Raw genomic sequence first — 27,989 nt, forward strand, 5'->3', positions numbered from 1 at the left:
CAGGGAGATCTGACTTCGAAGTCTACCTTGTGTCTGTTCCTCAGCCCCACTGTAGTTCCATCCACCATGATCTCTCCTGGCCCAGTGCAACAGCCTCCTCGCCGCCTCCACTCCATCTTCTCTGCATACTGCCAGACTAATTTTTCTAAAACTACACCATTCATTCAACAACAAATATTTGAATACCTGCTGTTTGCTAGGACTGAGGTTCATCAGTAAGCAAAACACACCCTGTGGAGTCCACAGTTGGGAAGACAATCAAATAGTCACATATAGACAGTGACAAACTTAAGTGCTACATGAGGAACACAAAACATGGGAATCTTTGTAGATCAGGGAGGGCTTCTGGAAAGAAGCAGCATTTAAGCTGAGATCAGAAGCAGAATGAACGGGTTGTATGGCAGGAGTTAGCAGCATTCCAGGAAGAGATGCTGAGACTGGAGGGAGGGCAGCTTTGTCTCAGATCTCCAAGAAGGTGGGTGAGGATGGACGAACAGCCAGGCCTGAGAGGTGAGGCTGTGGCTGTGGCAAAGACTTAGCTTTTATCAAACAGAGAATAATGGGAAGCCAATGACAAGTTTGATCAGGAGGGTGACATGTCAGATAATTTTTGTTTGTTTGTTTGTTTTTAAGAAGAAGTCTTACTCTGTCACCCAGGCTGGAGTGCAGTGGTGCCATCTCAGCTCACTGCAACCTCCAGCTCCTGGGTTCAAGCGATTGTCTTGCCTCAGCCTCCCAAGTAACTGGGATTACAACAGGCATGCGCCACCATGCCTGGCTAATTTTTGTATTTTTAGTGGAAACGGGGTTTCACCGTGTTGCCCAGACTGGTCTCAAACTCCTGACCTCAGGTGATCCACCACCTCGGCCTCCCAAAGTGCTGGGATTACAGGCGTGAGCCACTGCACGCGGCCCAGATATGTGTTTTTGAAATCACCCTAGCTACTGGTAGAGGAGTTTCAGAGAGTACAGTGAGGACTGGTCCAGATGAGAGACGGTCTCCAGAGAGATTTAGCTCCAGAGCTAAAATTGACCGAACTTGGCTATGGATTCAGTGTGAGAGTGGAGGAGAGGGAAAGGCCGTAGCAAGGCCTGATTGAGCAGAACGGATGCAGGGAGGGCAGCAGGGGGCATCTGCTGAGCGAGGACAGGAGACTCATGCTTAGGAGGGAGTATCATGAGCTCTGTTAAGGACATGTTAAGGTTTTTGTTGTTTTGAGACAGGGTCTCGTTCTGACACCCAGGCTGGAGTCCGGTGGTGCAAACACAGCTCACTACAGCCTTGACCTCCCAGGCTGAAGCAGTCCTCCTGCCTCAGCCTCTCAAGTAGCTGGGACTACAAGTGCCTGCCACCATGACTGGCTAATTTTTAAATTTTTTGTAGAGACGAGGTCTCCCTATGTTGCCTAGGCTAGCCTTGAACGCCTGGGCTCAAGCAGTCCTCCCACCTCGGCCTCCCAAAGTGTTGGGATTACAGGCGTGAGCCACCACACCAAGCCACACATTGAGTTTTAAGTGAGGCTTTGAAACTGCCAAGAAGCTGGGCGCGGCGGCTCACGCCTGTAATCCCAACACTTCAGGAGGCCAAGGCCAGTGGATCACTTGAGGTCAGGAGTTAGAGACCAGCCTGACCAACATGGTGAAACCTCTTCTCTACTAAATATATAAAATTAGCTGGGCGCAGTGGTGCACACCTGTAATCCCAGCTACTCTGGAGGCTGAGGCAGGAGAATTGCTTGAACCCAGGAGGCAGAAGTTGCAGTGAGCCGAGATCATGCCACTGCACTCCAGCCTGGGCAACAAGAGCAAAACTGCATCTCTCAAAAAAAAAAAAAAAAAAAAAAAAAAGGTCAAGAAGAGGAGGTTGACCATGCCAGTGCCATGTTGTAAAAGCCAAGGAAAAAGAACTTCAAGAGGAGGAAGCCACCAGGGTCCCCGCCTCCCAGAAGGCACAGAGATGGAGGCTGAGTCTGCCCCTTGGTTTTGATTTATTTATTTATTTATATTTATTTTTTGAGACAGAGTCTCGCTCTGTCACCCAGGCTGGAGTGCAATGGCACGATCTTGGCTCGCTGCAAGCTCCGCCTCTCAGGTTCACACCATTCTCTGCCTCAGCCTCCCGAGTAGCTGGGACTACAGGCGCCTGCCACCACTCTCGGCTAATTTTTTGTAGTTTTAGTAGAGACGGGGTTTCACTGTGTTAGCCAGGATGGTCTTGATCTCCTGACCTCGTGATCCACCCGCCTTGGCCTCCCAAAGTGCTGGGATTACGGGCGTGAGCCACCATGCCTGGCTATTTATTTTTTTTGAAATGGAGTCTCGCTCTGTCGCCAAAGCCAGAGAGCACTGGCACAATCTCAGCTCACTGCAACCTCCACCTCCCAAATTCAAGCAATTCTCCTGCCTCAGCCTCCCACGTAGCTGGGATTACAGGTGCCCACCACCACGCCTGGCTAATTTTTGTATTTTTAGTAGAGACAGGGTTTCGCTATGTTGGCCATGCTGGTCTTGAACTCCTGACCTCAGTGATTCATCCACCTCGGCCTCCCAAAGTGCTGGGATTACAGGCATGAGCCACTGCACCTGGCCAAACTGCCCCTTGGTTTTAGCCACAATGTCTGTGTTGATAAGGGCTGATTCCAGATCACAGTGACTAGAGAAGGGTGTGAGCAACGCAAGAGGTGGACAGTCTGAGAAATGAAGTTGTAATGGAGAGATGAGAGAGGAAGAGTGACAGGAGGATGTGGTGGATTTAGGGTTTTTTTCTTTTTCTTTTTTTGAGATGGAGTCTCGATCTGTCACCTAGGCTGGAGTGCAGTGGCGCAATCTCAGCTCACTGCAACCTCAGCCTCCTGGGTTCAAGTGATTCTCCTGCCTCAGCCTCCTGAGTAGCTGGGACTACAGGTGCCCACCACCACACCCAGCTAATTTTTGTATTTTTAGTAGAGGCAGGGTTTCACCATGTTGGCCAGGCTGGTCTCGATCTCTTGACCTCCCAAAGTGCTGGGATTACAGGCATGAGCCACCGCACCCGGCTGGTAGATTTAAGACAGCAGAGTCTTGAGCAAATTTGGCTGCCAAAGGGAAGGACATTGACCTTTAAATTGTACTGAGTACTGAGAGTGAGGCAAGAGATATAGACAGGAGGGGTGGTATGTAGATGGTAGAGCCTTCCTTAGAGCAGGGGGTGGGTGGTGGGAACCCAGAACATGGGGGAACCGGCCTGAGATGGGAGAGGGATAGTCCCTCCGCAAGTGCAGAGAAGGAGGGAGACTCAGGCAGTGGTGCACTGATGAATGTTTAATATCCAAATCTAGGACATGGGCTGGGTGGGGTAGCTCTGATTCATAGCATTTGCTGATATCCACGGAGTTAATACTCTGATTGTGGTCAATTTCAAGCACCAATCTGACTTCACTGAATACAGCGCTGGATGGGGATTCCAGCAATCAGCTCTCACAGCTGGTCCAAGCCAGCTAGGATTCAGAAACCCACAGTGAAGCCCGTGGCTATAGGGTCACAACAGGGGCCAGCCAAGCAACACAACAGAGATGGGCCAGGCATAAAACAACAGGAGAGAAGGGACAGGGCTCAGCCAATGGGACCCTGAGGGTTGCAGGCTCAGATGGCTGGGTGTTCCCATTCATCTTTCCTTTTATTTTTTTTGAGAGGGAGTCTAGCTCTGTCACCTAGGCTGGAGTGCAGTGGCATGATCTTGGCTCAGTACAACCTCTGCCTCCTGGGTTCAAGCGATTCTCGTGTCTCAGCCTCCCCAGTAGCTGGGATTACAAGCGCCTGCCACCACACCTGCCTAATTTTTTTATTTTTAGTAGAGAGGGGGTTTTGCCATATTGGCCAGGCTGGTCTCGAACTCCTGACCTCAAGTGATCCACCCACCTCAGCCTCCCAAAGTACTGGGATTACAGGTGTGAGCCACTGCACCCAGCCTCTCTGTTTCTGCTTGTTTTTTTCCTCTTTCTTTTCTCTCATCTCTCCCTTCTCTGCCCTGGCAACTGGCTCATCACAGATGAGCAAGACATAGATCCTGCCCTTAAGGAGCTTGTGAACTGATGGGGAATCTTCTCAGGACTCAGTCTGCTGTCCGGAAAAGTGGGGGAATACCTGCCACCAGCACCCCACCAATGGGGCAGAGGCGGTGGGAAGTGCAGGGCGGCTCCTCAGACACTCAACAGGCAGGGACAGCAAGGGCATTCCTGGCAAAGGAAGGGCACTGCCCAGCCAAAGGTGGTGAGGTGCGACAGCGAGCTGACCAGCTTGCTGGGGCTCAGACGCCAAGGGGTGTGGCTTGGAAGCCAGTGAAGCTGAAGCGAAAGCAGGGGCCTGGACCTCACCTGCCTCTGTAGGCCCAATGAGGAGCTCAACGTTATGGGAAGATAGCCAGAAGCAATTGAAGGGCTTAGGACAGAGGTGTGGCTTGGCCAGATCTGTATTTTATTTTATTGTATTTATTTATTTATTTATTTTTTGAGAAAGAGTTTCACTCTTGTCCAGGCTGGAGTGCAATGATGCAATCTCGAGTCACTGCAACCTCTGTCTCCCGGGTTAAAGCGATTCTCCTACCTCGGCCTCCCGAGTAGCTAGAATTACAGGCATGCACCATCATGCATATTTGGTATTCTTAGTAGAGACGGGGTTTCATCATGTTAGTCAGACTGGTCTGGAACTCCTGACCTCAGGTGATCCACCGGCCTTGGCCTCCCTAAATGCTGGGATTACAGACGTGAGACACCGCACCCAGCCCAGATCTGCATTTTAGAAAGACCTTTTTCACTGCAGTCTGGGAGACGGTGAGGAGGCTGCAGTCAGCAGGTAGTGGGGAAGAGGAGGATAAAGGGGCTGCTGTCCTATTGAGCTGAGCACTGTCTGCCAGGCCCTGTTCTAAATACGTTCCATGTAACTTTTCAAACAACTCTTGGAGGCATATACCATTAATGCTCCCATTTTACAGATAAGAAAACTAAGGCTTGGCAAGATTAAGGAACCAGGTAACACGGTATGAATGGCAAGAACAAATGTAAGAACCTGCCTATGGCTAGATGTGGGGATGAGGCAGAGGGAAGGATATGGGAGCAGTTCCACACTCTGGTGTAAGGGGGCGGTGCCACCTGGGAGACCTGAGGCCTGGAGGAGGATGAAGGGGCTGGAGAAGAGGAATTCAGTTTGGAATTCCTGGGGGCCTTAGTGACATCCAAGCAGAGATGTCCGCTGCAGAGAGACACATTCATTCAAGTCTTCCAGGAGAGGCTGGCTAGAAGTAGATTTGAGAGTGTGCGTGCACAGGGATGTGCTTGAAGTCATGGGCATGGAGGAGCTTGGTCAGGGAGTGTGGGGTTGAGGAGAAGCAAGCCCTGAGGCTTATGGGGGTAGGGAGGGAGAGCAGCTGGCAAGGGATTAGTGAAGGGAGCAGCCAGGGGCAGGGGGAGAAGCAGGTGGGCCTTGGGGGGACTCAGGGTACAGGAGGGGTCGGGTAGAGCAGGTGGATGTCAGCAGCATTTCAAGCGGCAGAGACTGGGTTGAGAAGAGTCTCCTAGGACCAAAGAACAGGCATAGCTGCTCAGGCCTTTGCGAGGGCGTTTTCCATGGAGTGGTGGGGACAGGATCGGGAAGCCAAGGGCTTGAGGATCCAGTGGGCTTGAGGGGCTTGAGGATCCAGTGAGGAGGCGGGGACAGAATGGACAACCTGTCCACCAGTGTGGCTGTGAAGGTAGGAGGAGCAGATGGAGGCAGGTGAGGGCTTGGTGTTGCAAAATGCTTTTTTTTTTTTTTTGAGACAGAGATTCACTCTTGTCGCCCAGGCTGGAGTGCAATGGCGCGATCTTGGCTCACTGCAACCTCTGCCTCCTGGGTTCAAGCGATTCTCCTGCCTCAGCCTCTTGAGTAGCTCGGATTACACGCCTGGCTAATTTTGTATTTTTAGTAGAGATGGGGTTTCACCATGTTGGTCAGGCTGGTCTTGAACTCCCAACCTCAGGTGATCCGCCTACCTCGGCCTCCCAAAGTACTGGGATTACAGGTGTAAGCCACTGCACCCGGCCTGTGAAATGATTTCTTATAGCATGTTCTAACATTTCACATGTACAACTTTGATTTTAATCCATTTGTAAAGCTTCAGTCACTGACTCCTATTGGGAACCTCCAAAGCACAGTAAAATTTCAGCTATCCAGGATTCTTGGCAAATGAGTCATTCTGGAAAACCAACTTTTATTTGGATGAAAATATTTGAAATATAGGATTTCTTTCTTTCTAAAAAAATTTTTTAATGAAAATTTTCAAATATATAAAAATAGGCCAGTGTTGTGGCTCACACCTGTAATCCCAGCACTTTGGGAAGCCAAGGCAGAAGGATCACTTGAAGCCAGGGGTTCAAGACCAGCCTGGGCAACAAAACAAGACCCCCATCTCTACAAAAATAAAAATTAAAAAATTAGCTGGGGGCTGGGCGCTGTGGCTCATGCCTGTAATCCCAGCACTTTGAGAGGCTGAGGTGGACGGATCACCTGAGGTGAGGAGTTCGAGACCAGCCTGATCCAAAATGGTGAAACCCTGTCTCTACTAAAAATACAAAAATTGGCCAGGCGCAGTGGCTCACACCTGTAATCCCAGCACTTTGGGTGGCTGAGGCGGGTGGATCACGAGGTCAGGAGATCAAGACCAACCTGGCAAACACTGTGAAATGCTGTCTCTACTAAAAATACAAAAAAATTAGCTGGGCGTGGTGGCAGGCGCCTAGTAGTCCTGGCTACTCTGGAGGCTGAGGCAGGAGAATGGCATGAACCCAGTGGGGGCAGAGCTTGCAGTGAGCGGAGATTGTGCCACTGCACTCCAGCCTGGGCAACAGAGGGAGACTCCATCTCAAAAAAAAAAAAAAAAAATACAAAAATTAGCCGGGCATGGTGGTGGGTGCCTGTAATCCCAGCTACTCAGGAGGCTGAGGCAGGAGAATCGCTTGAACCTGAGAGGAGGAGGTTGCAGTCAACCGAGATCACACCACTGCACTCCAGCCTGGGTGACAGAGTGAGACTTCGTCTCAAAAAAAAAAAAAAAAAAAAAAAAATTAGCTAGCAAGGCACGGTAGTGTGTGCCTGTAGTCCTAGCTCCTCTACAATCCTGCCATTGCACTTCAGTCTGGGTGACAGTGAGACCCTGTTTCAAAAAATAATAAAATAAAAGTAGAAGATATAAGGAACCCCTGCATCCCGCCATCCAGCTTCAGCACTTACCAACTCAAGGTCAATTCTGTCTCATCTCTACCCCACCTGCTCACCAACAAGCCCTGGAATATTTTGAAGCAAATCCCCGATGTTACAGCAATTCATCTGTAAAGCTTTTGTATGTTTCTCCAAAAGACACTTTAAAAACATAACCACAAGCCAGGCGTGGTGGCTCATGCCTTTATTTCCAGCTATTCAGGAGGCAGGAGGATCCTTTGAGCCCAGAAGTTTGAGTCCATCCTTGGTAACATAGGAAGACACCACCTCTCAAAAAAAAAAAAAAAAAAAAAAAGGCCAGGCGCAGTGGCTCACGCCTGTAATCCCAACACTTTGGGAGGCCGAGTCAGGCGGATCACGAGGTCAGAAGATCGAGACCACCCTGGTTAACACGGTGAAATCCCATCTCTACTAAAAAATACAAAAAATTAGCCAGGCATGGTGGCGGGCACCTGTAGTCCCAGCTACTTGGGAGGCTGAGGCAGAAGAATGGTGTGAACCCGAGAGGCAGAGCTTGCAGTAAGCCAAGATCGCGCCACTGCACTCCAGCCTGGGTACAGAGCGAGACTCCGTCTCAAAAAATAAATAAATAAAATAAAATAAAAAATAAAAAACATAACCACAATACCATATTAGTTCTCAATTTTTTTTTTTTTTTCGAGATGGATTTTTGCTCTTATCACCCAGGCTGGAGTGCAATGGTGCAATCTCCACTCACTACAATCTCTGCCTCCCAGGTTCAAGTGATTCTCCTGCCTCAGCCTCCCAAGTAGCTGGGATTACAGGCATGCACCACCACGCCTGGCTAATTTTTTGTATTTTTTTTTTAGTAGAGACAGGGTTTCACCATGTTGGCCAGGCTGGTCTCGAACTCCTGACCTCAGGTGATCCACCTGCCTTGGGCTCCCAAAGTGCTAAGATTACAGGCATGAGCCACGGTGCCCTAAAATTTTTAACAATTCCTCAATATAGTCAAATATCCATTGTTCAAAAATATCCATTGTTCAAATTTCCCCAATATTTTTTTTTTTTTGCAGTTGGGTTAAAATTTGGCTCCAAACAAGGTCTGCACGTTGCGTTTTTGTGCTGTCTCTAAAGACTCCCTTCTTTTTTCCATGTAATGCTTTTGTTGAGGAAACCAGGCTGCTTGGAAGGATGAGCCTGGGGGAATTCGGGAGAGGGAGAGAGGGGGCAGGGAGGAGAGAAGGATGGGTGTCCAGATAGATGTGCCATCCATGCTGGGGGACACAGGCAGAATGTGGAGGCCTGTCTCCCTAACTGGGAGGGGAGGCCAGGGCTGCTGAAGGGTGGAGCCCAACCCTGGGCACCCCCCTTTCCCCCCTGCCGCATCCAACTGCTGGAAGTGATGGGAGACAGAAAGATGGCCTGAGTCAGGAGCAGGGGCAGAGCTCAGGTTGTGGTGGGGTCCCGCTGCCCACGTCAGACTGGAGGTGAGGGATGGGCGGGGCCTGACAGCAGGCCTGGAAGGAACAGGATGTCTACGCTGGAGATGGAGGGAGAGGACAGTGCCAAAACCCAGCTCCTGGCCAGTCCCCAGCTCCTCCCTGCCTGGCCCTATCCCAGGATCCCCTCCCCGGCCTCCCAGCTATGATCTACCCCGGGGCCCAGACTTCAGGGGCCTTCACGATGCCGGCGGTCAGTGGTCCAGGTCCCTTGTTCTGCCTTCTCCTCCTGCTCCTGGACCCCCACAGCCCTGAGACGGGGTGTCCTCCTCTACGCAGGTTTGAGTACAAGCTCAGCTTCAAAGGCCCAAGGCTGGCATTGCCTGGGGCTGGAATACCCTTCTGGAGCCATCATGGAGGTGAGGGGCAGGGGTGGGGACCAGCTATGCCCAGGGTCCCTCAAAGTGCTGGAGGGGCTGTGACTTGGTAGGGAGTGGGTCTGTCACAGCCATCCTCTGTCCAGGGTGGGGCAAGGCCTGGGACAGTGCCAGGCACCCCAGGACCCCTTCCAGGCTTGTCTCCTGCTCCACCGCCTCAACACCCCCCACCCCTGCCCAAGCTGTTTCTCCTGTGCCTCTCTGCTTCCCTGCCCTAGGACTTCTCGCTTCTCCTCTGCCTCTCCTTGGACCCCTGCCCTTCCTCTACCTCTGACCTGTGAACACACAGACACATGCTCACACACTAAGTCCCAGGCACACAGAAGGCAATGTGGACCAGCACAAACCTCCACTCTCCCGGCTCCATCCCAGCGGGCCTGTGGCTGGCCATGAGAACTGGGGGCTACCTGGAGGGAAGCATCCTCATCCCAGGTGAGTGGGCACCAGCCCTTCCCTGTATGTGTGTTGTGGGTGGAAGCAGGCATGAGAGCATCTTAGCCCATAGGTTTGTGTTCAGGGACTTCCAAACCCAGACCTACAAAGAGTGTGTCTTCTACCAGATCTTGTTCCAAAAAGGGTTTGTGATGATGGAACTACACGATAGAGGGAGTGAGCAAGAACAATGAGGATTAGAGTGGAGCATGAAATAGTCTAGGAGCATGGCTTCCAAAACATATGCTGTGAGGTCTGTCCACCTGAGAGTTGGGCCATGGATTTAATTCTGAGCCTCTTAGCAGGCAAAGCAAAGATAGAAAGCAGATCGGCTGTGGATTTCTGTCTATAAAATGTGAGTTCTTGGCCAGGTGCAGTGGCTCACGCCTGTAATCCCAGCACTTTGGGAGGCCAAGGCAGATGAATCACGAGGTCAAGAGGTCGAAACCATCCTGGCCAAAATGGTGAAACCCTGACTCTACTAAAAATACAAAAATTAGCTGGGTGTGGTGGCGCGCGCCTGTAGTCCCAGCTCCTCAGGAGACTGAGGCAGGAGAATTGCTTGAACCTGGGAGGCCAAGGTTGCAGTGAGCTGAGATCCTGCCATTGCACTCCAGCCTGGGCACAGAGCCAAACTCTGGCTAAAAAAAAAAAAAAGAGATGTGAGTTCTGAGAAATGGCACGATTCCTAACTAAAGCCAGGACAAAATATCCCTTTTTTTTTTTTTGTGAGATGGAGTTTCACTCTTGTTGCCCAGGCTGGAGTGCAGTGGTGTGATCTTGGCTCACTGCAACCTTCACCTCCCAGATTCAAGTGATTCTCCTGCCTCAGCCTCCTGAGTAGCTGGGATTACAGGTGTGTGCCACCACACGCAGCTAATTTTTGTTTTTTTTTTTTTTTTTTTTTTTTTTTGAGACGGAGTCTCGTTCTGTTGCCCAGGCTGGAGTGCAGTGGTGTGATCTCGGCTCACTGCAAGCTCCACCTCCTGGGTTCATGCCATTCTCCTGCCTCAGTCTCCCGAGTAGCTGGGACTACAGGTGCCTGCCACCACCCCCAGCTAATTTTTTGTACTTTTAGTAGAGACGGGGTTTCACCTTGTTAGCCAGGATGGTTTCGATCTCCTGACCTCGTGATCCGCCCGCCTTGGCCTCCCAAAGTGCTGGGATTACAGGCGAGCCACCGCACCCAGCCTAATTTTTGTATTTTTTAAGTAGAGACGGGGTTTCACCATGTTGGCCAGGCTGGTCTTGAACTCCTGACCTCAGATGATCCGCCTGCCTCGGCTTCCCAAAGTGCTGGGATTATAGGCGTGAGCCACCGCGCCCAGCCCAAAATATTCCTTTAAGATGGTAGGCCCTGTCAGTAGGGTTTCTTCCAGTCCTCCTTCATAGAGACACAGGAGGTAACAAAAAGGTGGGCTGTTTCTCACAGCACCAAGCTGGGCCCTGCTTCAGGACCAGAATGGCAAAACTTATACAACACTCACTGCTCTGGGCCTTGCCAAGTCTGGGTGTCACAGATCATGTGAGGGAGCAGAGGCACCTTCTCCAAGATCACCCAGTGATGTGTGCATTGTCTGTTCATTCATTCGTTCACCCTGATGCTCCTCTGTGCCCAGCCCAGAGATACCAGGCAGAGTCAGGCTGAAGGAGCCCATGGTCTGGGGCAAGGTCTCACCCACAGGCCTCGTAAGGCTGAAAGCCTTCTGCAAGGATTTCAGAGGCAGTGACAGCTTCCAGAGGCCCTGGGACTTGTGGCCTTGCAGCTCTGAGCCTCCCTACCCCCATCCCTGGCCTTTATAGAGCAAACAGGCTGGATGAGCAGCCTCCAGAACGTCCTGGCAGAGTCTGGGCCCTGGGCCAGGTTCCAGGCTGGCAGGTTGGAGGGTGGGGAGTGAGCTCGAGTAGGGCCTCTGAGTTCCCTGCCCCCAGTTCCTGCCAAGACTGCCTCAGTTTCTCTCCCATTCCTTTTTCCTACCATGCAGGGCTCCTTCCTCCCCGCCCCACCACCGCCAGTGACAATTCTCACACACATACTCCATCCTGCATTCTTTCATCGCCGTCCTGTGGGCCGGTTCTCACCTTCACATCTTTGCTTTCCTGCTTTCCTCACCTTGGAATGCCCCCTAGGTCCTGTCCACCAGGAAGCTCTGGCCTCATTTGGCCACAGCCTAGAGTCTTGGGCCTTCTTGCAGTTACTCCCTCCTAAAGTGCTCTCCTGTGTTCTGTGGTCTCAGGCACTTCCTTTTTTGTCACAAGGCCTCAGTTTCGTCATCTGAGAAATGGGAAGGGTTAGACACAAATCTCTCTCGTGGTGGAAAAAGCTTCTGCTTTGGAGTCATATGGAGCTGAATTCCATCCAATCCACTTAGTTCCTTAACTTTTATGAGCCTCACTTTCCTCATCTGTTAGATGGGGTCTTATAAAAACAGACAGCACACACTGCGGTGAGGCTTCACTGACGACGTGGATGGTGCTGGCATTCATTGCCCTCCCCAGCAAAGGCCCCTCCAGCTGTGCTGGGCTCTGACTCCTGCTTCCCTGGCTGGCCGGTTATTTAATGGCAGGCCTTGGCATTGTCGCCTTCTCTTCCGGGAGCCCAGCCCGGGCCAGTGAGAGAGTGAAGGGGGAGATGGGGTGTAGTGGAGCCTGGGGCTTGAGCTGCCCTGGTCCACAGACGCCATCCTGGGCCTGGAGGAAGTGCGGCTGACGCCATCCATGAGGAACCGGAGTGGCGCCGTGTGGAGCAGGGCCTCTGTCCCCTTCTCTGCCTGGGAAGTAGAGGTGCAGATGAGGGTGACGGGACTGGGGCGCCGGGGAGCCCAGGGCATGGTGAGTGTCCTCTCCCAGAGCTGACAGAGCGGGGTGGGTCAGGGAGGCGGGTGATGAGCCCCGGGGTCCCAGTATCCCACACGGTTCCCTGAGCTGAGGGGCTGGGGACCTGCAGGCCCTGTGGTACACCCGGGGCAGGGGCCATGTAGGCTCTGTCCTTGGGGGGCTGGCCTCGTGGGACGGCATCGGGATCTTCTTTGACTCTCTGGCAGAGGATACTCAGGTGCGTAGTGGTCTCCTGCCTGCCAGCCCGCCTGCCCGCTCACACCCTCCCCCTCCCGCCATGCCCGCGGCTCAGGCTGCTTCTCACCTCCCTGCAGGACAGTCCTGCCATCCGTGTGCTGGCCAGCGACGGGCACATCCCCTCTGAGCAGCCTGGGTAAGGGCCTGTCTGAACTGACCACTCACCTCCATTTTTGCACTGGGAGGGGCCCATCCCCCCCATCCGAGCCCCTGCCCCAGCCTCCTCCAGCAGGGGGCCCACCCTGCCGGGTCGCCATACTTGCTGGACTCTCTCACTCAGCCGACGTCCGCCCCCCTGGGGCTTGATTCCTTCGACCCAGCAGCCCCAGGTGAAATGACACAGGCTGGGGCCTGTGATGAGTATCTTTGCTCCCATGATCTCATCCCATCTCCAACACCCTCCATAAGTGGGGGGTTATTCGTCCCATTTACAGGTCAGGACATTGAGCCCAGAGAGGGGAAGGGATGTGCCGTGCGCAGAGCTGAACTTTGAGCCCAGACTTACCCCTGGAGGGTCCCCGCCCTTCCCTGCATAGCTGTCCCTTCCCTTTCCCCTGATGATTTGGCTTCTGTCCCTCCCCGGCCCTACTGCCTCCTCAGTAGCTGGGCCGGTTTGTCAGTGTCTCTCAGCAACCTTCTCTCGGCTCATAACAATTAGAGTAATTGCCTGCATTTATGGAGTGAGCTGATTGTATGCCAGGCACAGCACCAAGCCCTTCTCATTTACTGTCTTAGTTAACCCTCATAACATTGTTATGAGGTCGTTCCAATTACTGTCCTCGTTTTAGAGATGGGAACACTGGGGTTTGGAGAGATGAGATGGCTTGCCCAAGGTCACACAGCTCGGGGCACAAACCCAGGTGGCTGCTCTGGTGCTGGCTTCTCCCCTGCCCTGTGCTGCCTCCCTCTTGGCGGAAGGCGGCACTGTCAGACGCTCTGCTGTGAGTAGCCTGAGGTGTCCAGAGACACAGCGTTTAACACTCTTTTCCTGACTCCCCAGAGCTTGCCGAGCCGACCTGTCAGGGAGGCAGCCTGGTCACATTGTCCTTGGCTGCCGGGACATGTCCAGGTCATCCGTCCTGAGTCAGCTGCATTCTGAGCCCTGGCAGCTGGGAGAGGAAAAGGAAGCCAGAGGCACAGAGGACTTGGAGTTTAAAAGAAGGAGGAGGGAGAGGCCAGGCACAGTGGCTCACGCCTGTAATCCCAGCATTTTGGGAGGCTAAGGCGGGCTAATCACCTGAGGTCAGGAGTTTGAGACCAGCCTGGCCAACATGGTGAAACCCTGTCTCTACTAAAAATTAAAAAAATTAGCCGGGTGTGGTGGTGAGCACCTGTAATCCCAGCTACCCGGGAGGCTGAGGCAGGAGAATCGCTTGAACCCAGGAGGCAAAGGTTGCAGTGAGCCGAGATCGCGCCACTGCACTCCAGCCAGGGCAACAGAGCAAGACTCCGTCTCAGAAAAAAAAAAAAAAGAGAGAGAAGAAGGAGGGACGTAAGGGTGATAGGACGAGGGTGATAGGTGGGTCGGGGGAATGGAGGGCAGAAACTGCATTGTTGGTCCAGGCCTTTGTCCCCTTAAGGAAGAGCCACAGGGAGGCCCCTGGCCCCTTCTGTAAATCCAAGTCCCAACACTCCGTCAGGCAGGGCTTGCTTCCCCTGCCCCTCTCTCTTCTGCCAAGGGGGCAGGCTACAACAAGGGAGACTCAAGCTAGACAAGGTACATGTCCCATGCCAGCTCACCCAGCGGAAAGGGAGGTGGCATAGCAAATCTGGGCAGAGTGGCTTCTGGGACTGCCCTCACTGTCCAGGCCTTGAGTCCTGTATATCCTGGCTGGATTCCAACTGCCCACAAGGGTCAGGCATGGTGGCTCACACCTGTAATCCCAGCACTTTGGGAGCCAAGACAGGTGGATCACTTGAGGTCAGGAGTTTGAGACCAGCCTGACCAACAATGTGAAACCCCATCTCCACTAAAAATACAAAAATTAGCCGGGCATGGTGGTGCATGCCTGTAGTCTCAGCTACTTGGGAGGCTGAGGTGGGAGGATCACTTGAGCCCAGCAGGCAGAAGTTGCAATGAGCCAAAACTGCACCACTGCACTCCAGCCTGGGCAGCGACTCTTTCTCAAAAACAAACAAATGAACAAACTGCCCACAGGGATGGAGCTAGCCAAGTGCTGGGCTCCTGTCATTGGGACTTCCGGAACCGGCCACACCCCTTCAGAGCACGGATCACCTACTGGGGGCAGAGGCTGCGCGTGAGTCACCCTTCCTGCTTCTGACAGGGCTCTGAGTTACAGAGCTGCTATGTGTGCGTGCCCACGGCCCCAACACACCAGTGCCTGTGACACCACGTGAAGTCCCTGGCACACACGGGCCAACATCCACAGGGGATCCTCCATCCCTACACAGAATCCTAACACTCACCCAGAGCACATACATGTAAGGGCTCACATGAGACCAGGAGTGCGGGTCACCTCCATGCCATTCTGATACGAAGCCCTAGGGCCACCTGCCATCCCACAGCCAGGGGAGTCAGGCAGTCAGAGGTAGGGACACCCCCCCACTGCTCACTCTCTCCATGTCCCTCAGGTGTCCTTGAACAGTGGCCTCACTCACAGTGATCCAGATGAGTTCTGTGTGGATGTGGGGCCCCTGCTTTTGGTCCCTGGAGGCTTCTTTGGGGTCTCAGCAGCCACCGGCACCCTGGCAGGTGAGGATCCCACTGGGCAGGTAAGAGCAGAAGGGCAGTGATGAATAAATCACCCTCAGCACACCTTCTAAAGAGCACTGGGGTGGCGTCAGCCACTTCACCACATGACCTGGGCTTCTGTGACCCTTGGGAGAAGTCATGTCTGCCTTGAGACTTGCAAGTCTCAAATGGGATAAAACAAGAGAAGCTTTGATTTCAGTGCTGGCCACATAAGTGCCCCTAGCTGTGAGTTGTGGGACAAGTGGAAGACAGACAGCAAGGAGGGGCATTTAGGAAAATGGAGCAAAGAAATGTGATGCCATGGAGAGTCCACGGAGGGTCCCACAGCGGGAAAGCCGAGGGCAACCAGAGCGTGGGAGTCCTTGAATGCTAGGACCTTGGTCTGGTTTCTGAGGAGGAGAGTGACATGGTCAGAGCTATGCTGGAAAGGTGGCCACTGTGCAGTTGCTACTACCAGTAGCAGCTGTGCTCTGGGGGCCTAAGAGTGTCAGATGGTCTGCTGCCATGGCTCTAGCCCAGGATGTTTTGGGATCGTCCAGTTCTGCCACAGGGGCCTGCCTCTGACTGAGTGTGAGGTTCAACCCTCACCACCCACCCATCTACCTGTCAACCCTCACACCTTTCCTAGGAAGTAAGCAGGACAAGCATCAGATGGTGGCCCAAAGTCACCCCTCTTGCCTCGGTGGGATATCATGGCGGTGAGGGTGAAGGCTGAGCGGGGGGGCTGCTGGGTGGAGGGGTCTTACTTCTCCTTCATCTGTCCCCTTCCAGATGATCATGATGTCCTGTCCTTCCTGACCTTCAGCTTGAGTGAGCCCAGCCCAGAGGTGATGCCAGCCCTGGCCTACCTGGGAATGGCAGCCCAGGGACCCTGCCCTCACCCATGTCATGGTGCCCTCAGACCTGCCATTCCAGCCCTTACCTCCACCTGGCCTCTGAGCTCTGCTCAGGCCAGACCTTGTGCAGGGCAGTGCTGCAGGCCAGGGCTGGTCTGTGAGGTCTCGCAGGCTGGCTGGCTCAGGCTGTGACATTACAGTTCAGAGCGATCAGTGCCAGGTCTCAAAAGGTGCAGGGGGCTGTGGGAGCACAGAGGAGGAGTCCCAACCAGCCAGGGGGTCAAGGAAGGCTGCCTGGAGGAGATGAGCTTAAAGGAGCCGCGGACCAGCACATACAGGCTTGAGGCCACAGCAGGGAGGGAAGATGGTGGGGATCTGCGTGAAGGCAGAACTCAGAGGGCTGGAAACTGCAGGGCCAGCTGGCCAGGGAGGAAGGCTGGGCTCGTGGGGAAGGCTGTGGGAAGGCTCCCCTTGCTTCTGGATCTCCCATGGGTTTGGGGCCCGACTTTCTGTCTTCCTCCCCTAGGTTCCCCCTCAGCCCTTCCTGGAGATGCAGCAGCTCCGCCTGGCGAGGCAGCTGGAAGGGCTGCGGGCAAGGCTGGGCTTGGGCACCAGGGAGGATGTAACTCCAAAGTCAGACTCTGAAGCTCAAGGAGAAGGTAGGGACCGAGAGAGCGGGCAGGTGGCGCCCATCTGAGTGTCACAGCATCCTCCACCCTTATGACCAGGGGTCCTTTAATCAGTAGGGAAGCTGAGACCTGAGGAGGCCACATCTAAGCAGGCCCTGGGCCCAAGTGTTCTGTGCTATCCCCACCTTACCACTTAGACTCATCTTCCAGGAGAGGGTCTTGGAGGCAGCAGCCACACCTTCTGGCACCCCTCTCCAAGAAGCCACCCCAAAGATAAGATAGGCTGTGTTACCCCACCATGGCTGGCTGCCCATCCCAGCTCTGCCCTAATCCCCAGGGGAAAGGCTCTTCGACCTGGAGGAGACACTGGGCAGACACCGTGGGATCCTGCAGGCTCTGTGGGGTCTCTCCAAGCAGCTGGCCCAGGCTGAGAGACAATGGAAGAAGCAGCTGGGGCCCCTAGGCCAAGCCAGGCCTGACGGAGGCTGGGTGAGAAGCCCTACAGGCATCCAAGGCTCCACCTGCGGACCTGAAAGAGGAGCAAGCACTGTAGTCAGCAACTAGTCTCCCCTAAGGCCTGGAGGGAAAGGAAGGCAGGGATGAAATGCTGCAGGTCACAGGATGGGGCAGGGCAGCATGCAGGATGGCATCTCTGCACAAGCAAATGCGCACGGGGCTGGGGCTGAGGCTGGGGCTGGGGAGAGGAGATGCCAGCTATTTGGACTCAGCTCTGTAGATGAATGACAGAAATAGACTAGGTGCTAATTTGCATGTAGCTTCACATGCGATTTGCATAGGGCTTGCTTAATGCTCAGTTGCACCAGAAGCCTCATTGCATCTCCATTGCCATCTGGCTCCTCCCCCAGGGAGTCATGCTTCGGGTCATGCCCAGCCTGGGGGCCTGAGAGCTAAACTCAGCCAAGGTGTTAGATACTGGGCAGAGGAGGCCAGCAGCTCTTGTGGGCTTTGCTGGGCTCTGACAGCTCGAGGTTTTAATCTTGTGTCAGAGCAGCTTAGGCTGGGCTGCTAGTGTGGGGAAGAGGGGAGGGGACTTACACTCCAGGGCCAAGCCTCTCTGATCCTATCCCCAGGCCCTGGATGCTTCCTGCCAGATTCCATCCACCCCAGGGAGGGGTGGCCACCTCTCCATGTCACTCAATAAGGCAGGGACCCAAACACTGGGTGTTGACCAGCACTGGCCCCAGCTTGGCTGGTGCTCTGGGAGAACCAGGGCAGAGAGGACTGGGCTGGGCCTCTGCCTCCTTCAGGGGACAGAACCACTTTTAGAAGGGAGAGGTATTTTGGCTTGGCATGGTGGCTCACACGTGTAATCCTAGCACTTTGGGAGGCCAAGGTGGGCAGATCACGAGGTCAAAAGACTGAGACCATCGGGCAGATCACAAGGTCAAAAGATCGAGACCATCCTGGCCAACATGGTGAAACCCCGTCTCTACTGAAAATACAAAAATTATACAAAAATTAGCTGGGCGTGGTGGCATGCATCTGTAGTCCCAGCTACTTGGGAGGCTGAGGCAGAAGAATCACTTGAACCCGGGAGGCAGGTAGCAGTGAGCTGAGATTGTGCCACTGCACTCCAGCCTGGCCGCAGAGCAAGACTCCATCTCAAATAAATAAATAAGAAGGGAGAAGTATTTTGAGAAAACCCTGAAGTGGCCACTGTTGGGAGGAAACAACCACCCCTGGGGAGAGGGGCGTGAGTGGAGGGGGAATGCGGAAGCCCTTATGGATGAGGTCAGAGAAATACAGTGTATCCAAATAAGGAGGCCCTGGTAATCTGGGAAGGCCTCTGGAAGGAAGAGGCTGCAGTGCTGCTGGGAAGGTGGGCTCTGAGAAGAGAGTGGCTATGTCCTGGGCCCTAGACAAGAGGCTGCCCCTCTGCAGGACTCTGCCAAGGTCGGTGCCCTGCTCCATGGACAGTGGACTCTGCTCCAGGCCCTGCAAGAGATGAGGTAAGGGACTGGGTGGGGACCCCTCCACCACCTTGTTTCTCTGCCTGAAGTTCCTCCATTAGCCTTTCATTCCTTCCATCATTTCCTGAGCGCCCAGCACACAGCCTGTCAATTGGAAGGGCTACCGGTGGAGTTAGGTTTGTTGAGTTGACTTGAATTTAATTGAATCAAGTTTAATGTTTTGCAAGTCCTAGTTGAAAAGCAATTCTCTCCCGGAGAAGCCCATCATGAAGGCCCCCTCAGACACTCCCACCCTCAGGAGGCTTAAGAAATCTGAGCATTCCTTCAACGGCAGCTCCTGGGATGAGGGGCGTTTTGTTGGGGGCTCTTGGAGAGGGAGCACAGCCAAGATCAGACCAGTTGGAGGAGACAGTCCCTGACTTGGTTTTGTGCCCCCATTAACTTCCCGGTATCCCACTCTAGGCCAGGCCTCTGGAGCCCTGGGGGTTGGGGGAGTCCTGGGGATGCTGTGGAGGAGGCATGCATCCCAGGCTGAAGCCTAAAGCCCCCCTGTACACACACAGCTAGATGCCTAGGGTTGGGGGTGGAGAGGCACCTAGATGAGAAGAAGGAAAGGAGTTAAATCCCCAGGGGCTGGGAATGGAAGGCAGAGCCGGGGAGCCTGGGGTTGACACAGATAGCTTTAGGGAGATCTTTATCTGAGCTAAAGTCTCAGGATCTAGGAAGAAGGTTGGAGGTGAAAAGACCAGCCCCCAAGAAGGGGCCCCAGGGATGGTACCTGTTCCCCATCCATGTGCTGCCCTTGGGGAGATGGGAAATGATTAGGCCATCTGGGTGGAAGCAGAAGAGGTAATGAGTCATCTTACTTGGTTTCCACCCCCAATTAGGGATGCAGCTGTCCGCATGGCTGCAGAAGCCCAGGTCTCCTACCTGCCTGTGGGCACTGAGCATCATTTCTTAGAGCTGGACCACATCCTGGGCCTCCTGCAGGAGGAGCTTCGGGGCCCGGCGGTGAGGGGGAAGTAGTGGGCAGCATGGGGTCCCCAACCTTGACGTCTGGGCTCAGCCACCCTTCTTCCAGCACTTCAGCAGCCCCAAGCCCTCCTGCCTTTGCCCTCCCCTCCCAGGACTGCTGGCAAGCACATCTGTGCCTGCGTCAGTGTCTGTGTGTGCGTGCATACGTGCCACCACACATCTCATCTTTTCTCTGTCCTCTCTCCTCTCTGAAGAGTCCCACAGACTCAGCACCAGCAGGGCCCTGGACACCCCTCGATCCAATATCCAATGACCAGAGGGGAAACAGGGTGGGCTGTGTCCAAGATCACTCAGAGTCCAGTGGTAGTCAGCGCTTCCCCATGCCCTGTCCCATTCTCGTTCCCTCGCCCTCACCCTGCTCACCCTGTCTTTGGCTCTTTACTTCTCTCTTATCTTCTCTTGAGCCCTGGGCCCCTTGATGATCCCAGGCCCCAGGCCTTCCCAGCTGTTCCCACAGATGCAGCCATGGGAGCTGGGGTTGGGGAGGCAGCTTTGTACACTGCCCCCTCTCCAAGTTCCCTGGATGACAGCCAGGACGCCCCAAGCCTGGGGAAAGGAAACGGAGCATGCACATGGCCTAGATTCCAGGTCCCCCCCTCCTTCTGGGTAAGAAGCTAAGCTAGGACCTTAGACTTTCCCCTTTCAGAAGGCAGTGGCCAAGGCCCCCCGCCCACCTGGCCAGCCCCCAAGGGCTTCCTCGTGCCTGCAGCCTGGCATCTTCCTGTTCTACCTCCTCATTCAGACTGTAGGCTTCTTCGGCTACGTGCACTTCAGGTGGGCCACCCCGTGAGCAGGACTTCCCACAGCACTGGCATCTCTTGGTTCTCAGCTATAGCCATTGGATTTAGGAGAGGGGACACTTCAGCTCAGAGGGGACCTGCCGAGTCCCCAAATCACAAAGAGCACAGTGCAGGATAGGGCCCATTCTCTCACCAAGCACTACTGACCACCTGCTCGCCCCCCAGCCCCATCTGGGTCCTGCTCTCACGGAGCTCGCCCACACAGGTCTAACTGACCCTGTGTCGTCAATGCCATGATGTCAGGAAGCTGAGGGGCTACGAGAGTGCAGGAGAATACACTTGACCCCCCTTGGTTAGGGAATCAACCTGGAAGGGACATTTGATATGGTCATTAAGGTGACTAGGAGTTTTCCACCCTGACAAGATAGGTAAAGGCATAGAGGCAGAGGGAACAGCATGAGAAAAGGCAGGGAGGCATGAGAAAAACATAATATTTTAGAGAAAAAGTGGCAAGTTCAGTAGTGTTGGAGCAAAGGGCAGGATGAGTTTGTGAAACTGGGCAAAGAGATCTGAAAAAGTGAGAGGAGGTCACTAGTTTTGCTTGGTGTGTGTTTGCTGAATGAACGCGCACCATTTAGAGATGTGGGGTGTGCTAAAGGCCTCAGCAATGAGACTGACAATCTTTGTTGGTGGAATTTCAAGACAAGAAGAGTCCGTGTGGGCTGGGATGGTCCTGGAGGAGGAGTAAAATGAGCTAAGCTTTAAAAAGCACAAGGTAGAAATGCTCACAGGCTTCAGCACATGCACAGGAGTGCAGTGGTGGCAATCAGCCTGGAGCCACTAGGACAGACCCTACATGCCCGGGGGGAAAGCGTGGACCATATGCAGCGGGCCAAAGGAGCCACAGAAAGTCCAAGAACAGCAGAGGTTGTGGTGCAGTGAGTGTAGCAAGGCAAGCATGAGAGTCCTGGTTTTTCAAAAGCCCATAAAGGAGAGACGCAAGTAACCTGTAACCTTCTCTCTGGCAGCAGGCAGGAGCTGAACAAGAGCCTTCAGGAGTGTCTGTCCACAGGCAGCCTTCCTCTGGATCCTGCACCACACACCCCCAGGGCCCCGGGGATTCTGAGGGGCCCTGCCTCTCCCTGCCAGCATGCCTGCCTGACCCACCTCAGAGCCTGCTTTGCATCACTGGGAAGCAGGCAGTGTCTTGGGTGGGGGCTTGGTCAGTATCCTCTCCGTCTGGGTGCCCAGCTCCCACGCACACCTGAGCTTTCGGCATGCTCCCACCTCGTTAAAGGTGATTTCCCTCTCCCCATGCTATGATATACTGGTCTTCTTTCCAGCCTCACCCTAATCTCTGTGAAGGCTTCCACCCCTTCTGAGTACCTGGCTGGGAGTGCGCTCCAAGCAGGCAAGGAGGCCAAGGCCTGGCTTAACCTCCAAAAGACCGGATACCCCACGGGCTTTGAACCCTCGACTATGGAGGGAAAGAGAGCCATGACTGTATATAATTCTGTCCTCAAACTCACCCATAACAGAGAGCAGTGTCTCCCAATGTCCCTCCTGGCCCAGCTCAGCCAGCATCACTGAGCAGCTCTCTCCCTCCCCACTCCTAGCTGCTCCAGGGGCAGCAGGGGAGGCGCGTGACAGAGCAACCCTGAGAGGCCAACTCGTGGAATCATAACTGGGATTCCCGCTCGCGCCCTCAGGTCTCCCTCCCTTTTCCAGCGTCAAGCTCTCTGGGCAGCTGCTGGGTTCAGTGACTTGGGTGGGTGGGGAGAATGGGGGGCACCCAAGGCTGGGTTTTTACCCCTTGCTGCTACCTGGATCTCCCAGCTGAAATCCTAGTTATTAGTGGCCCAGGAGAGGAGAAAGTTGGAAGAGGCTACGAAACAGGGTTCCGGGAGTGTATGAGCTCAACCCCTCTCCCGGGAGAGCGACCCCACCACCGCAGGCCCTAATCCTCTGTCAGCAGTGCCCAGCGGAGCTCGGCGTTGAAGGAGGCACGTGGGGGAGGCGGGAGTGGGGAGCGGGCACGTGGTCCAGCCTTCTCAGCCCCGTGCTGCCCCCCGCCCCCAGTGAGGAGGGGTTTGGGGAGGTGGGGGCGGGCCCGGGCGGGGGCGGGCGGCGGGCGGCGCCAAGCGTGGGGCGCGGGCCCGCGGCGGGAGCTGTCCGCGAAACCTAGTGCTGAAGTAGGCGCGGACGTGCCCGGTGCCTGGCGCGTGGTAGCAGGCGCCCAGTGCCCCGGCCGGCGAAGACCATGGCGTTCATGGTGAAGACCATGGTGGGCGGCCAGCTGAAGAACCTCACTGGGAGCCTGGGAGGCGGCGAGGACAAGGGAGATGGGGACAAGTCGGCAGCAGAAGCTCAGGGCATGAGCCGGGAGGAGTACGAGGAGTATCAGAAGCAACTGGTGGAAGAGAAGTGAGTGGGATCCCTTCCTGGCTCCAACGACCTCCCCTCCCCACCCCCACAGCTGCTCAGTCCATCCCCGGGCCAGCCTCAGGTCCCAATCCCTTCTCCCCTACTTTCCTAGACACGGTAAGAGACCGGGAGGTGTCCTCTACACTGCCCCCAGACCCATCCTATCTGAAACCCAAAACCCCGCTCCAGCATCATGCTCCGGCCAAGGGGGAGTGGGGGGAGGGGCGACCGGACGAGGGACCGACCGGAGCCTGGGACGAGAAGGGGGGTGCACGTGCGTTTCTGACGAAACAATAATCCCTTAATCCGATCTGGTCCCAGCCGCCTATGTCTTCCAACTGGGGCTCCTCTGAACTTGAGGCTCTGAAAAAAGTGGTGCAGCCGCTCAGAGTCGCGGAGGCAGACCCTGAGATGGGGGCACTCACAAACATTGAGCACTTGTGTGCCCGCAGTGCTGGGACAGAGTTTGGGGCTGGACTCTGCTGCTAGGCTACTTGGGTTCAGAGCCTGGCTTTGCCTATTAGCTGGATAACTTTAGGCAAGTTACTTAACCTTTCTGTGCCTCTGTTTCCTTTTCTGGAAAATGGGGATGGTAATCATAATACATGCCTTGTATATTTATGAAGATTAAATGCCAATGCATGTAAACTGTTTAGCACAACACCTGGCACATGATAAAGTCTCATAAATGATAGCTGTTATTTCGCTCAATCCTGATAACAGTTTTGTGAGTTGCAAAATTTTATCCCCATTTTACAGAAGAGGAAGGTAAGTGACTTACCTAAGGATATACCTAAAATGGTAGTGGAGCTGGGATGTGAACCCAAGTTTGGCCTGAATACTTTTCCCCACATGACATAGCTTGTCAGTGAGGGAACAGCAGACCAAGTTGGAGGCCATGAGGGACAAATAATTAGGATCTGCAGAGAGAGCCAGACAGACTGCCACCCTCGTTCCCTAGTTCCATCCAGTGGCAGAGACGACAAAGGGCACTGTGATGGGGAGAGGCAGCAGAAACCTGGATGTCCGGGTTGGAGCGCTTTTGCTACACACAGGGACCAATGCAGCAGCTGCCAGGACTCAGAGACCCCTTCTGTCCCTCCCTCGAAGACCTCAACCCCCCTTCTCTCAGCCCTCGTGGTGACTCTGCCTCCGGTGACCCTGCAGGATGGAGCGGGATGCACAGTTCACACAGAGGAAGGCAGAGCGGGCCACACTGCGGAGCCACTTCCGAGACAAATACCGGCTACCCAAGGTAAGCTGGCCCCGGCTGTGAGGCACATCTGGGACCCTGAGCTCTGGGTTCTGGACTCCTTCGCCCCATTCTGGGCACCACAGCCCTCAGCTATGAGACTCACAGGGTGTTTGGTTAGATCCTTCTCATTCATTTGTTCTTTTATTCATTCACTCACTCGTAGTTAAATCTGTGCCCACCAAGGGCCAGGGCTTTGTGCTGAGGGGACCCCAGTCCTCATGAGACTGACAGGTCTGTATTTCTGCAGTCAATCTAGGCCTCTTCTCTCCTCCACCCCCCATATCCCCACCAAGCCTGGGCCAGGCCTGGGCAGAGGAAGACACAGGGGAGGCAGAAATCAGTAGATTTGACTGCAGAGGTGAGTGTTCTGGGGGTTTCTGAACCTACTGAAGGGCAGAACTTACTTAAGGTGGGGGAGAGAAGCCCTGTGTGTGCCAAGTACTTGACCTTCATGTCCTCATCTAACCCCCAATAATGCTGCCAGGGAGCTATCACCCACAGCGACAAAAGATGAAACTGAGGCTAAGAGAGATGGAGGGACTTGGCTAAGATCATACAGCCAGTGAGCCATGGAGCTGGGACCAGCCCTCAAGCCAGTGAATATGAGCCTGCCTTTGCTCCAGGGCCCCAGGCTGCTTTCCAGGGTATGGAGTCTGCCTGTAGAGAGCCAAGTACCCCCTTGGCCAGCCAAGCAGCCAGAGAGTATATCTCAGGAGATCCCTGCCCCCACGCTCCCCTGGGCAGTGCAGCACCAGATGGGCATGTAAGTGTGCTGCTCCTGTTGTCTAAGGAGGGGAATGAAGCACAAATCTCTCCCAGAATATCACCCTAGTGCATCCAGAACTGTGCTGGACTCAGGGGAAAACAGCACAGGGCTATAGCGCTCCTGATTTTGATCTTCCACTTGAATTGAATGACCAAATATATGAACATCACATTCACTCATTCAACAGATATTTACTGAGTCCCCAGCTGCTTCTGACTCCCCACAGGGCACCAATCTTTTGGAAATCTGTCACGGGGAAAAACCGGTCCAGAAAGCCTGCCTCACTGGAAACTCTCCTAGGAATAAAATCATTCCTCAGATGCTTGCGCTAGGCATATAAGAGACACCTGCCATCAGCAAAGTCAGAGTTGAGCAGAAGAGCCAAGACTTGGATGCAACTGAGTAGGACATAAGGCGCCCCCCAGAAGAATAGTGAAGGGCAATGGTCATCGTAGGTGCCATGCAAAAAAACACAGATGTTGGAATCAGTGACATAGGTTTGAATCTAGCTCCCCAACATCCCGCCTGTGTGATCTTGGATAATTTAAGTTACTTAAGTTACTTTAGTTAAGTAACTTAAATTTAAAGTAAGTTACTTAAATCCTGTAAGCCTCAATTTCCTTATTTGTGAAGTGGAAATAACAATACCTACCTACCTCACAGGGTTATTGTGAGAATTAAAAGCACCCAGCTCAACGTCTGCCATGTAATAGATATAATAGATGTTTGATAAATGGTACCCATCACTATTTTTGGTTACACCCTTAAGCATAACAAGAGTCAAAACATGACTTAGCTGACTGTAACAGTGTGACTCATAGGTATTTTCATTTTGTCTTTACTCACTGTGCTGGTCCTTCAGCATCTCAGAGTGAAATAAGGTAATATAAAAAGGTCTCCATGTCCAGGCATCAAACGCTTGATCCTGGGATGTGGGGGTGGGAGCTGAGCTCACTGGAACATGGGGCTCAAGAATCTAAGGGGCCAGGCACGGTGGCTCATTCCTGTATTCCCCCGGCACTTTGGGAGGCCAAGGTGGGCATATCACTTGAGCCCAGGAGTTTGAGACCAGCGTGGGCAACATAGGGAGACCTCGTCTCTACAAAAAAAAAAAAAAAAAATAGAATCTAGGGGCCTGGAACCCAGTCCAAGCCTCCTCCCTGTCCTCTCAACTCTGGGTCCTCACAGACTTCCACTCCACCCCACCCCCTCTTCCCCTCTTCCCTTCAGAACGAGACAGATGAGAGCCAGATCCAGATGGCAGGTGGAGACGTGGAGCTGCCCCGGGAGCTGGCCAAGATGATCGAGGAGGACACAGAGGAGGAGGAGGAGAAGGCCTCAGTCCTTGGGCAGCTGGCCAGCCTTCCTGGCTTGGACCTGGGCTCACTCAAGGACAAGGCCCAGGCCACACTGGGGGATCTCAAGCAATCAGCTGAGAAGTGTCACGTCATGTGACCACTTCCCCGGGGTTACCCACTGGGCTGGGCCCCCATGAGGGCTAAGAGTGTGTCAACTTCCAGGGACCCATACTCCATTTGGGGCTTTGTTTTCCTTGCCCCATCCTAGTTCCAAGACCTTTCCCATCCATGCCCCAAGCCTATCTTCTGGTTTCTTCCTCTCTGCTGGGAGTAAAGTCCCCATCTTCACTCTACCCTTCAGGACCCTCCCCACCAGCTCAGCCTGTGGAGGCCTCCCAAGATTGTAGGAATAGGCCCATCCCTCTCTGGCCATGGCCCCAAGTTCCTGCACACAGGAGCACCCACAGAGAGACACACACAGGACACAAAACCCCTGGCACGTTCAGAGACAGAAGCCGCAGATACATCCCGGCACAGACAGACACGCACGCACAGGCCAGCTCCCTTGCGTGTCCAGCCCCTCCAGACACCACCACTCAGAAACTCTGAGAGAGAGCGTGGGCAGACACCCTCAACAGACAGGAGGCCTGAGTTCCAGTCTCCACCTTTATTGTTCTTGAAAGCCCCTGCTCTCTCTGAGCCTTATTTCATCATCTGTAAAATGGGAATGGCCTGAATGACTTCTAAGGCTCTTTCTGGCTTGACCTCTCAGAGCCAAGCCCACATCCCTCCTTGGGCAGGGCAGCAGCTGCTGCCACAGCCTCCAACGGCTGCCACTGTGGGCTCTGGGAGCCGGAGCGATGCTGTGTGAGAGGCAGAGTGCCAAGGATGAAGCTGGCACTGAACAGTAAGCGGCTCCAGGCCTCCTCTGGGCCCAGGGCCCAGCCAATTTCTGTTCTGTTCCTGTAGAACGCTCTCTGGATTCCATAGCTGGAATCTCCTCTCTTAGCTCAGTGAAAAATAAAAACCCCAAATGGTGTGCCTACCTTCCCACTTCTTACTGGCTTCCAGGAGTCTTGGAGTTCATAGCCCCCCGAGCCTGCCTTAAAGGGGTGTCCTCCACCCCCCACCTACAGCTTCACAGGAGGGGAGAAGGCATCCAGTGCTAGGAGTGGAAGTGTCTCCATCTCTGTTCTCTTGGGGCCCTGGGTGAAGGTGGGGTCTGGGGCCTATGAAATAGGTCTGGGCTTTGAGGAGGATGGAGCAGCCTCATTATTTGGGGAAGATGGGGCCTCTGGGGCGTCACTGAGACCACAGGTGGGGCCGGGGCTGGACCGCAGCTGTCTTGGGTGCCTGTGCCTACACCCCTCCTCACCCTAGAGACGGAAGATGTGCAAAAAGAAAGAAGGTAGGGCAACTGCATTCCAGCCCCACACTGTGATGACTTTGAGCCTGTCCTTTCCCTCCTTGAGCCTGTCTTGCTTGTCCCCTGTAAAATGAACAGTCCCCCTCTCCCCCAAATGGTAATAATACATGTTTCAAAGGGTGACCATTTATAAAGCATATGACAAACCATATCAATAAATGTAACTCATTCTTTTAAAAAAATGAAGAGCCCAGATCTCATCCCGCTCACCTGTGGCAGGGGCTGAGGGGCAGGGGTCAGGGGAGGTTTAAGAAACCAGCCAGGAAGCTCCCCAAGCAGGTTGCCCCCGGGGCCTGGGCAGGAGGAAGGTGCTATGGGGCCAACCCTAGGTGCCCCACCCCGAGGTCCAGGGCCCGGCC

General features: G+C 54.2%; 2 protein-coding genes across 2 annotated transcripts; both read left to right on the top strand.

The window, feature by feature from the left end:
• Positions 1–1,814: 1,814 nt before the first annotated feature.
• On the top strand, positions 1,815–21,718 carry LMAN1L (lectin, mannose binding 1 like). The gene is given in 15 exon segments (XM_003952702.6): positions 1,815–9,052; positions 12,180–12,334; positions 12,450–12,557; positions 12,655–12,713; positions 14,736–14,835; positions 15,170–15,290; positions 16,062–16,117; positions 16,653–16,785; positions 17,093–17,244; positions 17,847–17,918; positions 18,658–18,725; positions 19,574–19,697; positions 20,368–20,495; positions 21,493–21,589; positions 21,591–21,718. Coding segments are annotated over 15 exon segments (1,620 nt in total). The 5' UTR covers positions 1,815–8,838; the 3' UTR covers positions 21,624–21,718.
• An 859-nt stretch (positions 21,719–22,577) lies between these two features.
• CPLX3 (complexin 3) lies at positions 22,578–27,779 on the top strand. Its single transcript, XM_003314786.6, has 3 exons — positions 22,578–22,885; positions 24,053–24,140; positions 26,137–27,779. The coding sequence occupies exons 1-3, from the start codon at positions 22,722–22,724 to the stop codon at positions 26,359–26,361; spliced, it is 477 nt and encodes a 158-aa protein (XP_003314834.1). The 5' UTR covers positions 22,578–22,721; the 3' UTR covers positions 26,362–27,779.
• Positions 27,780–27,989: the final 210 nt, after the last annotated feature.

The sequence above is a fragment of the Pan troglodytes genome, chromosome 16 (genome assembly GCF_028858775.2).
Source record: "Pan troglodytes isolate AG18354 chromosome 16, NHGRI_mPanTro3-v2.0_pri, whole genome shotgun sequence".
In the NCBI taxonomy this organism is placed as follows: domain Eukaryota; kingdom Metazoa; phylum Chordata; class Mammalia; order Primates; family Hominidae; genus Pan; species Pan troglodytes.